The following is an 18639-nucleotide window of genomic DNA, read 5'->3' as shown; positions in this document are numbered from 1 at the left end:
TAAAGTTACATCAACATCAACTAAGCTTGCGTTGAGAACTCTCCTCAGGACATTAGCAAGCATATCAGGAAGGTTCTCAACCCAAATCAACTCCCCTGTTGCTTGCAAACCCGCCCGAGCCAAACGATGGGCATCACTGTTCCCCTCACGTCGAATGAAGCTTGTCGTTGCATGAACAAAACCTCGCAGGAGAATATAATTATCATTGATGATAGGACCCAAAATGAAGTGATCATCGCCCTCCCCATTCATTGCCACAAGGGTCAAGCTGAAATCCCTTCGAAAATGATCCCTGAGCTGCATGAAACTATTTCATGAGCAAATTGCAAGGCTCACCGAGCTGCCAAGAGCTCTACTTGTAGAGCCGAACCGACATCTTCCTCCACAGCCGCAAGACCCGCAAAAAATTCACCACTACAGTTGCGAATAATCACCCGAACACCACCTTTCCTCAATCTCTCATCCCAAGCACCATTGAAGTTACACTTCAAGAAACCTATGTCAGGAGGAGACCACTTTTGTATGGTATGTATCGATACCATTTTGCTAGGAGAGTGATAGTGCCTAAAAGCAAGCATCCATTCCTCGGCTCTCAAAGCCACATCACGCAAGTGAGTGATTGTACCTTTCCACAAAAGATCATTGTGAGCTCTCCAAAGGCTCCATAGAGTTGTCAACACCAAGTCAAAAGTCAACTTGGAGGAATCATGAACAAGCTTAGTTACCCAATCTCTGAAACATACTGATGAATTACCTTGGCCTCTAATGCCCAAACTCGCGAACCATATTGCTCGAGCCATCGAGCAATCTCTCAACACATGCTCGACAGTTTCTGGCTGCCCGGAGCAAAACAAACACTCTGTTTCCTAGACAATACGTTTTGTAGCAAGTTTTGTTATAGTCGGTAGAGAATCCAAACACCCCCTCCAAACACATATTTTTACCTTACCAGAAACACAAGCATTCCATAGTCTTTTCCAGATTATCGAATCTTGGGAATTCGAACCCGACGTTCTAGCATCCACCTCTCTCCTTGCCAAGTAAGAAGCACTCTTCACTGAGAAAATACCATTCCGTTCGTAATGCCAAACTTGTCTATCAAACATACGTCGAATACTGAGAGGGATGCTCTGAATAACTTCCACTTCTTCTAAGCTAAACAATCGATGAAGCATGTTTTTGTTCCAAGTTCGTGTCCCATCCAAAAACAAACTCTCCACCGTGGCCTCAAGTAGTGGCAGCAATGGAGGGGGAGTGAAAACTTTGAAATAATTCTCTCTCGGCAACCAATTATCGCACCAAATTTTTACACACGAACCACCTCCCACTTGCCAACGTAGACCTTTAGAGATCACTGGACGAGTGGCTGCAATACTACGCCATACAAACGATGCGTTTGTCTTTACTGGTGCGCTCAAGAAATTTGTGGAAGGAAAGTACCGTGCTTTGAAAAGAGTGAAAGCTAACGAATGAGGCTGCATGATAAATCTCCACCCCTGTTTCGCAAGAGCGATGTTAAAAGCTTAGAGATCTCTGAAACCCAAACCCCTTTCCTCTTTTGATTTACATAAGGTTCGCCAGTTCACCCAATGAATTTTGTGCTTCCCGGGTTCTCTGCTCCACCAAAACTTGGCTATCATCATGTTCAATTCCTCACAGAAACATTTTGGAAGAAGGAAGCACTGCATAGTATACATTAGTAATGCCTGAGCCACGGTCTTGACTAGTAATTCTTTCCCTGCACTACTCAAAGGCCTGGTTTGGTACTGAGATGATTCTGAAAAAAGCTGGGAGCTGTTTTTGTGTTTGGAAAACATTTAGCTTCAGCTTTTTTTCACAGTTTTGGGTGAAAAAAAGCAAAAAACAAGAAGCTGCAAAACCCAGCTTTGAAAAACCGACTTTTTTCACATCTGTTTTACATAAAAGTTTACTAAACACTATAATACTGTTTTTCTTTTTCAAAAACACTTTTACAAAAAAAGTTTACCAAACACTCTGCTGCTTATTTTCACAGCACAGCAGAAGTAGCTTTTTTTCAAAGCACAGCAATATCAAACCAGCCCAAAATGCCTTCACGCCGCCACGCCACCCCTGCAGTTTTTCCATCCATTTTAGATTTTCCCACAAAAACCAGTAACCCGAGATACCTATCATGGGCCTGCACCCTTCGAACACCCAAGCAATCTGCCAATAGTTGTTGATCACTCTCTGAGATTAGGGCTAAAAGCCACACAACTCTAGATAAAATTAACTGCTTGCCCTGATGCAAGCTCATACTTCATCAAAACTAATTTTATATTTTGACATTCATCCAGAGTGCCTCCAGCAAATAGAAAGCTATCACATGTAAACAAGAGATGGCTTATACTTGGAGCGTTTTTACAAATCGCAACACCTTTCATAAGTCCTCCTTTCTCCGCATTTCATAAGGCCGCCGAGAGACCTTCGGCACACTACACAAATAAGTAAGGAGAAAGCGGATCTCCTTGTTGAATACCACGTTTAGGAGAAACAAAACCCACTGGTTCACCATTTACTTTAAAAGAATAAGTGACCGTGGACACACAAATCATCGCCAATCGAATCCACTCCTCAGAGAAACCCATGCATTTCATTATAGACTCCAAAAGGTTCCATTCCAACCTATCATATGCCTTACTAATATCTAGCTTTAAAGCCACAACTCCGTTCCAGCCCGAGCTACGTTTATGCATGTGATGTGCTATTTCTGCCGCCACTAAAGTATTATCAGAAATTATTCTTCCCGGTATGAAAGCACTCTGAGTGGGATTAATAATCTTCGGCATGATACTCTTAAAGCCTATTTGTGAGAACCTTTGCAACAATCTTGTAAACGACATTGCACAAACTTTCGGAATCAGGGTAACATGTGTACAATTAATTTTGCGGAGCATGCAACCTGACTGCAGCATCAAACGAACGCCACCACAAACATCAGCGCCTACCACATCCCAATGTTTCTGGTAGAATCCATGAGACAAGCCATCCGGACCAGGGGACTTGGTCGGATGCATTTGAAACAGTGCTTCCTTAACTTCCTCATTGGAGACAATACGAAGGAGATCAGCATTCATCACATCGTTAACTCTGGGTGTAATGTGGTCCAACACCATATTTAAATTTCCCCCACCATCTGAATCAAATAACTTAGTGAAATAATCCACCACCACACGTTACATACCAGGTTTGTTGTCATGCCAATCCCCGTTCTCATCCTTTAGCCCGTGGATCCAATTTTTCCTTTGCCTACGAGTAGCTTTCTGATGGAAATGCCTGGTATTACGATCCTCTAGCTTTAACCAGTTCTCCTTAGATCTCTGGCGCCAGAAAACTTCCTCTTGTTCCAATAGGGAGTTTAACTTAGCTAGCAAATATTTTTTTCTGTACAGTCGACGATTCCGTGAAAGGTAACCCAAGCAAAACCGTGAGTTTTTCTTCGACCTAGGCAATCTCTTTTGGCCCCTGTCTTGCATTGTCTCGAGCCCATTTGGATAACCAAATCCTTGTCGCCTTAAGTTTCTCCGTCACTCTGAACATCTAAACTCCCGTTACACTAATCTCCCAGCCACTCTTTACCACCTCACGACATCCCTCTTGCTCAGACCAACGTTGCTCGTAACGAAAGCTCTTCCTACCTTTCATGCGAATTCTACCATCCCACCCAACAAGTAACGGTGTATGATTCGAAGTTGATTTCTTAAGATGGTGAACCTTAAAACCTAGAAAAAGATCCATCCAAGATTGATTCGCTACAGCCCTATCAAGCCTGACTTTGATTCCGCCATCACGCGTCGTAAACCACGTAAATTTATTTCCCACGAAACCCAAATCCAAAAGCTGACAAGAGCATCCCGAAACCCAGCAATTTGCCTTCCATCTCGCGGATTGCCACCTTCCTGTTCATGTTCAAACAAAACTTCATTGAAGTCTCCCAAACAGAGCCACGACAAATTCCCATTTCCCGCTTAAGTTTCCATCAACCTCCATGTTTTAGCTCTCTCACGAACCACCGGAAAGCCATAAGAAAGGTCACACGCCAATAATTCACATCACCAATACCTCCCACATCCATATCAATATGATTCTGCGAGTAGGAACGCAGACTCAAATTTATCTCCTGTTTCCACAACACACATAAACCCCCTCCCGGTCCTCGACTCGGAACGGAGAAGACGAAATCAAAGTATAGTTTCAATCTATGTTTTTCCATGCTTATACCATTACTTTTGGTTTCGCACAGGAAAACAATATCGGGATCTTCACTGTATATATACCTTTGGAGTGCCTGAACTGCACGGAGGTTCCCAAGCCCGCTGCAGTTCCAACTAAGACAACTCATTGAGACCGGCGGGATTGACGCTCGTCAGTCTCCTCCGATGAAGATCTAAAACCTCCATTTGCGCCTTGAAACAAATGTAGGGAGAGCATCGTCATCCTCAGGAGTACACCGTTTCCTAACTCCTGGGGTAGCCTCCAACAAAGCCGGTCTCGACCTAGACACCAAAGATGCATCCTCACGCCGACTTGGTTTTAACAATTTTACGTGGCCTCCTCTTTTTTCTGAAAATTACCCTCAATTATTGGCAGTAAATTGAAGGGGTCCGGCCCCAGAGTGAGCTCCCAGTGATTCGTCACTGCTGCACTACAGTCTGACAGAGGTTGCCACATATCTTCCAAAACCCCCTCTAGAACAATCTGTTTGTCCTTCATGATGCTAGATGCGGACAAAGCCCGCCCGCCTTCCATCTCCCCAAAACCAAACCTTCCATAGCTCGAAGAAAAAAGAGCAGCAGCTGACGGAGAATTTACATTTAGTTTAGCTGGCATTGAGACATGTTGGGACATGATGGTACAATTAGCCGGAACGGCCACATCACTAGTCAGCACATCAACACCAACCCCTTCTTTAAAAGTCGACGTCACTAGATCCGGAGAAATTATTAGGCCATCAGTAATTGCGTTCAAATCCTGTTGGTCAACCATCATCTCATCTGTAAGTGGTAATTCATTTTAATCAGGCAATAAGGAAATATGGGATTGATTTTCGGCTGCAATCGGAGCCAAATTATTGTTTCCTTCCAAACTTCCCTCCGTACCATTAGGAACAGCCCTAGCCTTCTCGCCACCATGCTGATCTTCCATAACCCCCCAACTGTCAGCCCATCATCATCATCGGCCAACGGTGCCGTCATCCTCCAGGGTCGGGAACCTTCCAAACCAAACCGTTTGCCATGTGGTTTACGATAACCTTCACCATTTACATGTTCCTGAAACCAGCGACCATAAGGCTTAGCAAGATCATCAGCGTTCTCCTTTTTACATAGTTCACAAAGCTCTTCCATATGATCCATCATACCACATAGAAAGCATGTGGAAGGAAGCTTTTCATAACGCACTGCAACGTCAACAGCTTCATTCTCTAGCTTAATCAAAAGACTTCTACGGAGGGGTTTAGTAATATCGATCACCGAACGAATCCATAGGATACTACCATTTAGCTCTTGCTTCCTACTTTGATCAGTCACAACGTAATCTCCGATATGATTACCAATAAATTGACCCATCTGACGAGTCATGAAAGGAAGAGGTAGCCCTTTTACCTGCACCCAGAACTCTTGACGTTCGAGCGGGATGCTTGACTTTCGTTGTTAAAATGAACGTTATGCTTGTTGGGTTTAACAGAAGCTAAAGCATCTCCAAATGAAATGCTAAAACAGCCACGTAGGCATATAATAGTAAAAAATGACAGTTTCTCCAATTTAGCCTTCAATTTCCTATGTGGCGTTAAGTCAATTGAAGGCAAAGCCTTTTGCTGTTAAATTTGACAACAAATGTCCAATTTATTAAATATTTTTTTAATAGATTAATATAATATATAATAAATGTTGTTGTGTTTTTCAAGTTTCTGATTGGTTGTGTCAATCATTGAACCCCACAAAAGATTAAAAAATTTAATAAATAATATTATTATTTGACATATCGGATGGAGCAAAATATTAGATAAAATGTCAAATTGTCACATAAACTATTAAATATCATTTTGATGTTTAAAATTTGACACATCTTTTGGAAATGCTCTAAATGGGATTTTATTTGGATGTTACACGTGCAAGTATATGAAGGAGTGGCTTTCTTTTAGTTTGGAAGAGTGGAAGACAATTGAATTGGTTTAGAAGTTGAGAGATTTTTCAGTGTGATTGGTATATATGTGGTACATTACGTATTATTATATAAATGGTGATATATGTATGCTAAAAAGTTAATAGTTTTAAAAATAAAATTTCCTACTGTTCCTATTAAAATAGATGGTATTTCATTTATATTCTCGTCACAACTAAAAATTTCTCTAGAAGGATGTTTTATGTTTTACTATGAAGGAAAGTGGAAAGAAAAAGTGCAGATTCTTGCCCATGGTCACTTTATTTGTGTTCGGGAGAAATCACCACACAAGGCAGAATAAAGGCGAGAAGGAGAGCAAATCCCGCCGGGAAACTCCAAATTCCGGCCAAAATCATCGGAATTCAACCTTAAGCCAAGAGATAAGTTTAATCGTTTTCTCATGGGCTTCATTTCTATGTAAGTGGTTCCTTGAATTCGTCACATACAGATTTGGGTTAACTTTATATTCTTGTTTGTAATCCGATTCGTGTAATATATGTCGAGGTTTCGAGCTGATGGCGTCGAACTGAGATCGTGGCAGTAAATTTTAGGCGTCGAAGATCAGTTTTGGAGGTATTGGGGTAAAAAACCCTACCTTGATTTAACTCCCTCTTGATTTTATGAGGCTATGCTATTTGTGTGAACTGTTTTTTTGGTTAATTTTCGAAGTAGGGGCAGATTTGTGGTGGGTTGGTTTTGAAATGGTGAATTTTTTCGTTCTTATTATACTTGTTGGGTTTAACAGAAACTAAATGAGATTTTATTTGGAAGTTACGTGAGTAAATATATGGAGCAGTGGCTTTTTTTAGTTTGAAAGAGTGAAGATAATTGAATTGGTTTAGAAGTGAGGTGTACATCAAGAGATTTTTCAGTGCACTAGAAACACGGCCCGGCACACCAAGTGTCAAGACATAATCGGTTGGACGCTTGAACATTTAAACTTCTCCCCAATTATGTTATGACATAACTAAGGGAAAATACATACGATTTTCGACTCTTCGTATTTCGCCCTTGTATTGAATATGTTCACCAACCCTATGAGCTTCGATTTTGAACTCTTATAAATGCGCTTAGTTTTATAAGAGATCCTTTTCCATTCCTGATATTTCTCTGTTAGTTGTTGCTTCGTAATGGTTCTCTCTCTTTTGTTGTTATTCTTTGCAGTGGAGAAGTTTTCCAGTTATACTCTTGATTTCCTGTATCAGTTCATCTCTCAAAGTTTCCAAGCAATGGCACAGGACTGCGATTCTTCATCCTTGGTTCACCTCAATGTGGGAGGGAAGAAGTTTTCCACCACCGTCGATACTCTAACTCAGCGTCAACCCGACTCCATGCTTGCTGCAATGTTTAGCGGTCGACACACTTTGCGCCAAGATAAGAAGGGATATGTTTTTATCGATAGGGATGGGGAACATTTTCGGCACATTCTTAACTGGTTAAGAGACGGTGAGATTCCTAAATTAGAAGCTTCCCAATATGCAGAACTTGTTAAGGAGGCAAAGTACTATCAACTACTTGGGTTAGTTGATGGAATACTTGATGTCCTGAACAGTAAGGAAGATAAGAAGTTGGATGCAGATTTTACCCGTGCCGAGGTTATCAACCACATATATTCAACAAAGAAGTGGTCTACACGCTTGGATAATGGCACATTTAAGCTTTATTTTCGAGGGGTTAATCTTTCTGGCCTTAATCTTTCAAAACTGGACCTGTCAAATGTCAACTTCAGCTATGCATGTCTGAGACACGTGTGTTTTTCAGGTGCAAATATTCTAGGTTCTAATTTCAACTACGCTGATGCTGAAGGTGCTACCTTTGACAATGCATGTTTGGTCGGTTCTACTTTTTCTGAAGCAAATCTTCGAGGAGCTTCTTTTGTGGGTGCTGAACGCTACAATCTAGCTGGGGCATCTTGCGTGGAAGATTGTAGGTACTGAAAGTTATCCTTGACAATGTTGATCATGTTAGAAGTGCTTTTGGGATGCTATATGAATCTAATTTTTATTTCTTTAATTTAAACCACTTGCAAAGGGTTGATGTATGTATAATCTGACTTGTCCTATGTTTGGCTTTTTGTGACCCACCGCAACGGTGTACCTCTAATTCATTGGTCTCTATTTTGCAAGTTCGTTATTACAAGTAGGTCTTTGAAAGGATTTTACTATCGACGTATACAATACTGCAAATGACGCTTGAATGCACTGGCCAAAATGTATGTAATCATGCTTGTGTAATATAGTGCTGGTTTAATTCTAATATATCTTATTATTAGAATATTAAATGAAATTTTAACTTTTAGTCACAACATCATTTTAGATATAATGCATCGACCTTTTGTGTCATCCCATATAATGACTAATAAGCATTTAGTGTTGCGAGCCGCCTCTAATTTTAGGGTATTTTAATCCCCAAATGTGGTAAATGACAAAATTTCCCTGATTGGGTGAATGTTGACTTTCATTGACTATCATGGCGTGACACTTATAACTTACTATGTGAGCATACTCTTATAGTACTTGTCGTCACGAATACGTGAGGGCAAATAAATTAAAATTTGGAGTTCAAAAGAGAAATTTATAAACTTTCTAAATCAAAGGGTAATTTAGTAATTTGCAAGAAACTTTCTAAATCCAATCAACTTGCATATTCGTCTTCCCTGCTTGTAGAACTAGCTGTACCCAGAAGTACAGCCGCTGGTTTTTCATTTCCTTGTCCGTTTTGCTCTCCCAAACTCAAATCTTCATATCTCCTTCATTTGGTCACCGTTTTCGACAAGTCTTATATCAAAGTCTAAGCCCTCGTCGAGCGCAACCCGTTTTGTAACGTCGATTTCCCTGAAAAAACCACCACACAAGGCAGAAGAAGAAAGGCGAGAAAGGGAGCAAATCTCGCCAGAAAACTTCAGGTCTGGCCAAACTCATCGGAACTCGACCTTAAGCCAAGAGAGAAGTTTAATCCTCTTCTCTTCGGCTTCATTTCGATGTAAGTGGTTCCTTGAATTTGTCACTTACAGATTTGGGTTAAATTTAGATTCTTGTTTTTAATCCGATTCGTGTAATATATGTTGAGGTTTCAAGGTGATGGCGTCGAACTGAGATCGTGGCAGTAAATTTTATGTTTCGAAGACCAGTTTTGGAGATATTGGGGTAGAAATCTGAAAACCCTGGCCTTGATTTAACTCCCTCTTGATTTTATGAGGCTATGTTATTTGTCTGAACCGTTTTCGTTGAAGAGTAAGTGAAAAGTAATTGGAATTGAAGGTGTTTGGTTAATTTTTGAAGTAGGGGCACATTTGTGGTGGGATAGTTTTGAAATGTTGAATTTCTACGTTTTTTTTTTTTTTTTCTTTATTTGTTGAGTAGGTCGATATTTTTATACGGAAGTAAAGTTCGGCAAAGCCACACAATAGGCAGTTTAATTTGGTATCGAATTTTCTATCCACGAGATTCGAACTTAAAATCTCTTACTTTTAAATAAAGAAGAATATCACCAGACCGTAGTACTGAATGATGAATTTTTACGTTCTTGAAGTGAATATTATGCTTGTTGGGTTTATCAAAAACTAAATGGGATTTTATTTGGAAGTTACACGAGTAGGTATATAAAGGAGTGGCTTTCTTTTAGTTTGGAAGATTGGAAGACAATTGAATTGGTTTAGAAGTGAGGTGCAGAAGGAGTGATGTTTTAGTGTACCGAGAATACGGCCGTACGCCAAGTGTAATGACATAATTAGAGGGACATAAAAATAATTAAACTTCTCCCCAATTATGTCATGAAACTTCGAGTTGTATTTCTAGTACAATTAAATATTTCTTGTGTAGAAGGAATGTTTTATGCTTTACGATGAAGGAAAGGAAAGTGGAAAGAAGGGGGGCAGATTCTGCCCATGGTCACTCTATTTGTGTTTGGGAGAAACATTCATTCATCGAGTAAATTGTGACAAAGATATTTCAACTTTTAATCAAATTTGAGCAATGGTCGCTCAATTAAAAATTCATTACCATTAATCCCTCAACTCATCAAAATGTGTAGCTATGATTATTTTCGTCAACTTTGTTAAAAATTTGTCAAAATGAGTTATGTTGGAATGACCATTGCTACCATTGGGTTAAAATTAAGAGACCATTTTTCCAATTTAGTTAAAGTTGAGGAACCATTTCTTCAGTTAGGTTAAAGTTGAGGGACCATTGGTAATGGATTTTTAGTTGAGAGACCGTAGTTGCACATTTTGATGAGTTGAGCAATGAATGGTAATGAATTTTTAGGTGAGGGATCATTGCTTTAATTGAGTTAAAGTTGAGGGACCATTGCTATAATTTACTCTTTATACTAAGTATGAATATCCAAACATTTATGTAGTGTACGTTGAATTTCTCCTACGGATGGTCAATTAGAATTGGGTTGATGCTTTTATAAGGTACGTAGGCAGTTGAACTCGAAAATTAGATGCAGTCGTAAGATTAAATAAAATTAAATGGTGTATCATGTCTTGGAGTTTAGGACGTGACATTATTGTTAATTGGTCTAGTTACGGACTTTACCAGATCAAATTAAATTTATAATACTTTTAGGGTGCATTTGTTGCACTGGATTATCTCAGATTAGATTAGCTTCAGGGACTAAGTTGGACTGACTTAGAATAGACTAAATTGGACTAACTTATTGAAACGTTTAGTGCAGTATCAGTTTAAATAACTAAAATAATAAAAATAATAATTAAATCTTATCTTTTACATTTTTTTCCCTTTTCTAGAAAACTCTCCCACTCACTCCTGAAAGCTCTCCATCTTTTTCTCCTGCCCCTCCAAGTCCTCTCACTCTCACTCTACTTTCCCCTTCATCATCAAACTCCATTCATTTTCACTATTATCAAAAAAGCCATCTTTTGGATGTTGAAATTGCATACCATCAAACTCCATTCCTTTTCACTATTATCATCAAACTCCACCATTTTCACAACTCGAGCATTTTTTGAAGAATATAATATGAGTTTTGTAATTGATTTTTTTTTTCTGGGTTTTGGTTGATCCGTATCTGGGTTTTGGTGGGCGTCATGGAATTTGGCGATGGTGTCGTGGCGGATGAAGGCGCGGTCAAGCGGAGGTCGAACAAGCCGAGGATATGAGCATAGGAGAATTGTTGCCTCTCAATTGTGAGATCAATGATAAACACAGGATACGCGCGGGGAGGCGCAGGGAGTGCCTGATTTTGGGTTTGAGTTCAGGGCAAGGAGAGAGGAAAGAGAGAGTGAAACAGAGAGCAGGGAAATGTCTTAGCTAGTCCTATGGTTTTCCTGGACTCTCGCTATGAACCTTTGAAAGCCTTTAGTGTAGGTGAGTCGGCTAGTCTCATTAACACTGGTCCCGGATGATATCAAACACCGGACTGGACTAATAGTTAGTCCAGTCTAGTCTAGTGACAGCTAGTGAGTGCAAACAAACGCCTCCTAGTAGATAAAATTAAATGGTGTGGCCCTTCGAGGATGTTGTGTTGAAATAATTGTAATATTTTCAGCAGGTTTAAATTTGGGCCCGAACCTAATATCAAAGGAAATTGTGCCAAAATTTTGGTAGATTATTTGAAGTTAGTTTATTAAATTGTATAAGCATGCATGTTATGATTACGTCAACTTCTGGGCGATGGCCAACACATCTCGATTTCGTTGTCCACCTTGACACCGGGGTTAGAGTGTGTCTTTTATTCTCAACCATTCTACATGACTGAATCTTATAGTAACAACTGCCCACATGATTGAAACTATGTTGGGACGTTCATATAGTTTCAGATTTTGGTGATTTTTGGTAGACATAATCTTTGAAGGAAGACCTAAAAGATAGCCTGTAGTGATCGTTGAAATACATTACGAAGTGAATCCCATAAAAACTTATGTTAAAACTTGTGTAAGAAAAGTAGTGTCACAAATGCGTCTCCCATATATATATTTATAATTTTCATTAAACATGATTGTTGAGTGCGGTAAGGATTTCGAAAACATTTTCGAGGATAAATTGTGGTTTGACTTTCTGAACTATCAGCCCAGTTGAAATTGACCCCCAAAATTATTTTTGGGTAAATTAATCCCATGAACTATTTAAATCAGTCAATTAACCCCTTGCCGTTAGATTACGGAATCAATTCCGTCAAATTCAAGGGCAAATTAGTCATTTCATCATTAATTGTTACTTGTCAACAATAACCACCAATAAAATTTTGACACATGGACACAAATTAATTCAAAAATATGTAGCATAATGAGAAAACATAAAAAATCAAACGTTTACATAACAGACCATCTCACATTGTTCTTACACATTATTTTGTTTTCACATGTCATAATTACATTGTTGGTTGTAGTTGATAAGTAAGAATTAATGAAGGAAAAACTAATTTTCCTTTGAATATGACGAAATAGTGGATGGAATCTACCGATAAGGGGTCAATTGGCTTATTTCAAATAGTTCAGGGGGTTAGTTTACCAAAAAAGTAGTTCAAAAAGTCAATTTCAACTAGAATAATAGTTTAAGGAGTCAAATGATGTTTACCCACGTTTTCAGATATTTTTATGATAAGTGACAATATTCATTACAAACGAATGATATATTGCAGAATATGACGTGGCGGGCTCTGACGCAGACAACACATTTTATCCAAAGTTACGCGCGTAGGGAAATCAATTATTGATCCTAAAGAAAGCTTTTGAATAGATGTCTTGCCCAAGTGGGAGAATGTAAGACTTTTATTGGGCTTACATCTATTTAGGAGTCCTGTTTGATTAAGATTACAAGATAGAAAGAAATATTTGGTTATCCCAGATTACTCGGTGGTGAAGTAAACCTATAATGATTGGAAATATCTTTCCTGTTAAGTCATGGATTCTAGAGGTGCTAAAGATATGTATTAGGGATTTCTTTATGGGCAAGAAACCTGATATTCTCATCTATAAATATAAGGAAAACTAACGAAAAGTCCAAAAAAACTTTATTTTTAATGAAAAGTCATTTTTAAAGGTATAGTGAATAGTACCAGAGAAATGTATAAATGTGGTTTTTCGTTAAAAGTGAACAGTACCGGAAGTGTTATATTAAAACTCCCATAAATATAAGGCTTAGGTTCCCACTCTTATACACAATATTCTAGCACAAATTCCTACCCCATATAGGAGTGCATAAGGCGTGTAGAGAAAGCGGAAGATCTTTGCTTGTTGATGTGTTCGTGATTCATTCTTGTGCTTGTTGTTGTGTTCGTGATTCATTCTTGTACTTGGATTCAATGACTTCTCAAGGTTAGTACTTTTAGTATGCATATTATTATAGTTGACTTACAAATCTCACCGGAAAACTCCAAAGTTCGCCCAAAATCATCGGAATTCAACCTTGAGCCAAGAGATAAGTTTAATCCTTTTCTCATGGACTTCATTTTTATGTAAGTGGTTCCTTGAACTCGTCACATACAGATTTGAGTTAACTTTATATTCTTGTTTGTTATCTGATTCATGCAATATATGTCGAGGTTTCGAGCTGATGGCGTCAAATTGAGATCGTGGCAGTAAATTTTAGGCGTCGAAGACCAGTTTTGGAGCTATTAGGGTAAAAATATGAACGCTATCCTTGATTTAACTCTCTTTTGATTTTACAAGGATATGCTATTTGTGTGTGTTAGATGACGTCAGCATACTCAGCGCATCACCGAAACTTGTGGAGTTTGACTTGGTTCAAACTCATATCCTTTCAGCTGCTCCTAGTTTATAGGACTGTTTGGTTATTTGATTTTCTGTTGTAATTTGAACCTGTGGTTGTAATCCTTTCCTTGTATATAGGGTTTTCAAACTCAATCTGTAATCATGAAAGTATTATAAATACATGCATCCCACAATTGATTGGGTATGCAATTGAAGTGAAACTTTGAACTAGTAAGTTTTATATGGTATCAGAGCCCTTTTTTTGTCTAACGACATTGATCCTTCCTTCTCTTCAAACCCTCCTCCCACCCCCACTTCAAATCAGTCATTCCACCCATTTTCCACCGTCATCAACATCAAACTTGAAAAGACCAACTACCTACTGTGGTTGGCCCAAATTCTCCCGATTCTCAAAAGCAGAGATCTGATGGGATATGTTGATGGTACCTTGGTGTTTCCTTCCAAGTATCCGGCTGGTTCAACAATCGTGGACCCTGTGTACACTGCATGGGTTCAACAGGATCAAATGATCCTCAGTTGGATAAATGGATCTTTGACGACTTCTGTATTATCTGTCGTGGCGAGTAAGAGGATTGCTTGGGCCACCTGGGAAGCACTCGAGCAACGGTATGCTTCTACTTCCCAAAACAGGATTTTGTTTCTGCGAAATGAATTGATGCAAACAAAGAAAGGTGATCTTACTGTGGTGGATTACCTAGATCGCATGAACGCGATTGCCGACAACCTTGCTCTAGATGTGCAACCTGTGAGTGATGATGAACTTGTTCATATTGTGTTGAACAATCTTGGACCTACCTTTGAGATGACTGTCAGTGCAGCTCAAGCCCGTGATTCACCTATCACCTACCCTACTCTTGAGGCTCTACTGTTAACAACTGAGCGTCGCATGGCTGAGCACACTTCTCATTTGGTGGAATCTGCGCATGTCAATGCATTTGTTGCTTCTCGAGGCCGAGGTGGTGGCCGCACTCGAGGGACTGGAAGAGGTGCATCTTCATCCTATCGAGGTAACTCTTTCAACCAACGAGGCAATGGACCTCGCAACAACAACACTTTCCGTACCATGCCATGCAGTGGTGAACGGGTTGGATCTAATGGTGATAGAATTGTCTGCCAAATTTGTGGCAAACCAGGCTATCTGGCCCTTGATTGTTATCAAATAATAAAAGCTGCCTTTGAAGGCAGAATTCCCGCAACAAAGCTCACAGCAATGGCGTCGTCTCTCGTCACTCTTAACAAACAAAAGAATGGTACCTAGCCATTGGATACAGGCGTCAATGCTCACATCACTCCTGATCTTCAGAATTTGGTTAACCCTAAAGAGTACACTGGTAATGAAACTATTGGGGGTGTAGGTAATGGCTCTGGCATTTCTATCTCACATAATGATTCAAATACATTACATACTTCAACTTGCTCATTTGATTTGCCTAATATCCTTCACTGTCCCACTACCTCCCAAAACATTATTTCCGCACATAAGTTCACTTTAGACAACCATTGCTGCCTACTAATTTTTCCATATTTTTTCCTTGTTCAGGACCTCAAGACCCGGAAGACGCTTTTCCGAGGGAGATTTGAGAATGGATTATATCCATTTCCACGTGACACTGGACAACTCAAACATCCAATATATGCATTTGTAGGGCTTCGGTGTTCAGTGAATACATGGCATGCGCGGCTAGGTCACCCTGACAATTCTATAATTAAGTTTTTAATTTCAAATAATTTGGTACCAATTCATGGTACTTCAGATGTAATCTTTTGTGAGTCTTGTCCCTTAGGCAAGAGTACTAAGTTACCTTTCAAAGTGTCTGAGTCTGTTTCTAAGTTTTCTTTGCAACTGTTGCATTCTGATGTGTGGTGTTCTCCCATTATTTCGAATGAAGGTTTTCGTTATTATGTTTTATTTGTGGATGATTACTCTCGCTATTCTTGGATTTTTCCTATGAAACACAAAAGTGAAGTGTTCCAAATCTTTGTCAAATTTAAGGCCAAGGTCGAAAAAATGCTTAATTTGCAAATTAAAACCCTTCAATATGATGAAGGTGGAGAATATAAAAGCCATGCCTTTCAAAAATTTCTCATTGATAATGGCATTTCACAACGGTTTTCGTGTCCTAAACACCCTGAACAAAATGGAGTTACCGAGCGCAAACATCGACATATTGTTGAAATAAGTATAGTCATGCTTTCTCAATCTCACATGCCTAACAAATTTTGGTTTGATGCATGCTCCACGGCCGTTTACTTGATAAATCGTTTGCCCACTAAACTTCTGTCCTATGCGTCTCTTTATGAGAAATGTTTTCAAAAAAAACCAAAGTACGACATTGTAAAGGTTTTTGGATGTCGATGTATTCCTTGGTTAGTGCCTTATATGCACAATAAACTTCAACCAAAATCAAAACCGTGTGTTTTCTTAGGTTATTCACTGAATCACCAAGGTTACAAGTGCTTGGATCTGTCTACAAGACGCATTTACGTGTCTCGCCATGTCCTATTCGATGAGGACTGCTTCCCTTTTAAGGGACTCACATCTTCTTTAGAAAACGTCACAACTTCAGGTAATACTCAGGCCCCGGACCTATTATTCACTTTTGATAACCCTAGCAGCCATAGTTTGCCTCCACCATGTAACCTTAACCTGGCCGTACCACCACTTGCCCAAGAAGTCAATCCCCCTCAAATCCCTCTCGCCACCGAAGTCTCCTAACCTGTTACACAATCTAACCCCATTGTAGTCCTAAACTGTCCTATAATACAAATGTCCTCCAATATTCCACAGCCTCTACAACCATCAAATGAGCAAGTCGCAGTAGCTTCTGAACCTGTGCTCCCTGTCACTGCCAGTGGTTCACACCATCAAATTACTACATGCTCCAAGTCAGGAATCCATAAACCCAATCCCAAATACGCTATGTATCTAACTGTTGACAAATTACCTGTTGAACCAACGTGTTTCAGTCAAGCTGTCAAATCTCAGGAGTGGAGGAATGCAATGATTCAAGAATTTAATGCACTGCAAAAATGTGGAACTTGGAGTTTGGTTCCTCATCATCACAAAATGAATATGCTGCCTAATAAATGGATGTTCAAGTTGAAGAGACGTGCAGATCGTTCGATTGAACGACATAAAGCTGGACTTGTCGCCAACGGGTTTCATCAACAGGCTGATGTGGATTACAGTGAGACTTTCAGACCTGTTGTTAAGCACAATACGATAAGGCTTGTTTTAAGTCTTGCCGTGTTCAACAAATGGCATGTCAGGCAGCAGGACGTGCAAAATGCGTTTCTGCATGGGTTTCTGAAGGAAGAAGTTTACATGCGCCAGCCTCTGGGTTTTGTTGACCAACAATTTCCTACTCATGTGTGTAAACTTCAACGTAGTATTTACGGTTTAAAACAAGCGCCCAGGGCTTGGTTTCAGAGGTTCTCAAATTTTCTGCTTGAACTAGGTTTCCAAGAATCCACATGTGACTACAGTTTGTTTGTGTTCAGACAACAAGGTGTGTATTTGATTCTTTTAATCTATGTCGATGATATACTAATCACCGGAAATAGTCCTCATCAAATATCCAGATTGATTCAGCGACTGGGCACGTTGTTTTCGATGAAAGATTTAGGTCCCCTTCATTATTTTTTGGGTGTCAAAGTCAAATATTATGGGACTGATATGCATCTTTGTCAGTCTAAATATACATTAGACTTGCTCTCTCGCACCAAATTCACTAAAGCAAAGCCAATATCCACCCCGGTCCCATCTGGTCACAAGCTCAGTGCGTATGTGGGAGACCCGTATGACAAACCAGAGGTGTATCGTAGTGTAGTTGGAGCACTACAATACATCACCATTACACGACCAGATTTGTCCTATGCTGTCAACCAAGTGTGCCAATTTATGCATGCTCCAAAAACTACTCACTGGATAGCTGTCAAACGGATTTTGAGATATTTGAAGGCCATGCATACTCATGGTCTTCTATATAAACCTGGAACTACTCAATTAAGTGCCTTCTCTGATGCGGATTATGCAGGGAATCCGAATACTCGGCATTCAACTGGTGGCTTTTGTATATATCTTGGTTCTAACCTTGTCTCTTGGAGTTCTAAGAAGCAGAAGACAATATCTCGGTCTAGTGCTGAAGCTGAGTACAGGCAGTTAGCCTAAATTACGGCCGAGCTATCATGGTTCAGGTCTTTATTCAAGGACCTGCATTTGCATTTGGTTCGTCCTTAAATTTGGTGCGATAATATCTCGTCCATCGCTATGGCGTCTAATCCGGTATTTGATAGGAGCATATTCGTGCGACTTAAATGGCTTGTTCTCGTACATTTACGTTATGTTTCTTTAGTTATTTTAGTCTTTTATGCTTCTTTTGTGTGTTTTCAGGATAATAAGACGTGTTTGACGAAAGGATGCATTGTGGAGTGTTTTGGAGCACTATTGGGCTAAGGATGGATAGCTTATACTTGGAGCCCAAGTGTTGGATGAAATTGAAGGCCTTGTATGCACTTGAGGACACAAAACAATGGCCCTAACCCAATCACATAACACCTTGCCATGGGCTTAACACAAACACCATTCCTTGCCATGCAAGGGGAAGCAATTTGGGTCCATTTCATGCACTTAAACCCTAGCCCAATTACACACCAATTTCAGCGACATGAACACAAACCCATTCTTTGCCGTGGCCCTTGCAAACCCATCCCATTTTCAGCCATTACACTTCATCATTGCAGCCACCATTCATCCTAGT

The 18639-nt window shown here is 39.7% G+C and overlaps 2 protein-coding genes across 5 annotated transcripts; one reads left to right on the top strand and one right to left on the bottom strand.

Annotated features, from left to right (window-relative positions):
* Nucleotides 1-332: 332 nt before the first annotated feature.
* Nucleotides 333-800, bottom strand: LOC137715637 (uncharacterized). The gene has a single exon (XM_068454979.1). It carries the CDS (start codon nt 798-800, stop codon nt 333-335), a length of 468 nt encoding a protein of 155 aa, XP_068311080.1.
* Nucleotides 801-6430: 5630 nt separating this feature from the next.
* Nucleotides 6431-8505, top strand: LOC137715983 (FH protein interacting protein FIP2-like). Of its 4 annotated transcripts, none has more exons than XM_068455366.1 (3): nt 6431-6597; nt 6685-6753; nt 7386-8505. In XM_068455366.1, exon 3 carries the CDS (start codon nt 7410-7412, stop codon nt 8115-8117), a length of 708 nt encoding a protein of 235 aa, XP_068311467.1. In that variant the 5' UTR covers nt 6431-6597; nt 6685-6753; nt 7386-7409; the 3' UTR covers nt 8118-8505. The 4 variants fall into 4 exon arrangements, with proteins under 4 accessions (XP_068311467.1, XP_068311466.1, XP_068311468.1 ...); XM_068455365.1 differs by having other exon boundaries at nt 7345-8505; XM_068455367.1 differs by having other exon boundaries at nt 6685-6761.
* Nucleotides 8506-18639: the final 10134 nt, after the last annotated feature.

This window comes from Pyrus communis, chromosome 14 (genome assembly GCF_963583255.1).
Source record: "Pyrus communis chromosome 14, drPyrComm1.1, whole genome shotgun sequence".
NCBI classification, from domain to species: domain Eukaryota; kingdom Viridiplantae; phylum Streptophyta; class Magnoliopsida; order Rosales; family Rosaceae; genus Pyrus; species Pyrus communis.
This window is presented reverse-complemented; position numbering and strand designations above follow the sequence as displayed.

Bases quoted from the DNA above. Each gene is read 5' to 3' on its own strand.
- LOC137715637 (XM_068454979.1), bottom strand. From the start codon at position 800: ATGGCTCGAGCAATATGGTTCGCGAGTTTGGGCATTAGAGGCCAAGGT.
- LOC137715983 (XM_068455366.1), top strand. From the start codon at position 7,410: ATGGCACAGGACTGCGATTCTTCATCCTTGGTTCACCTCAATGTGGGA.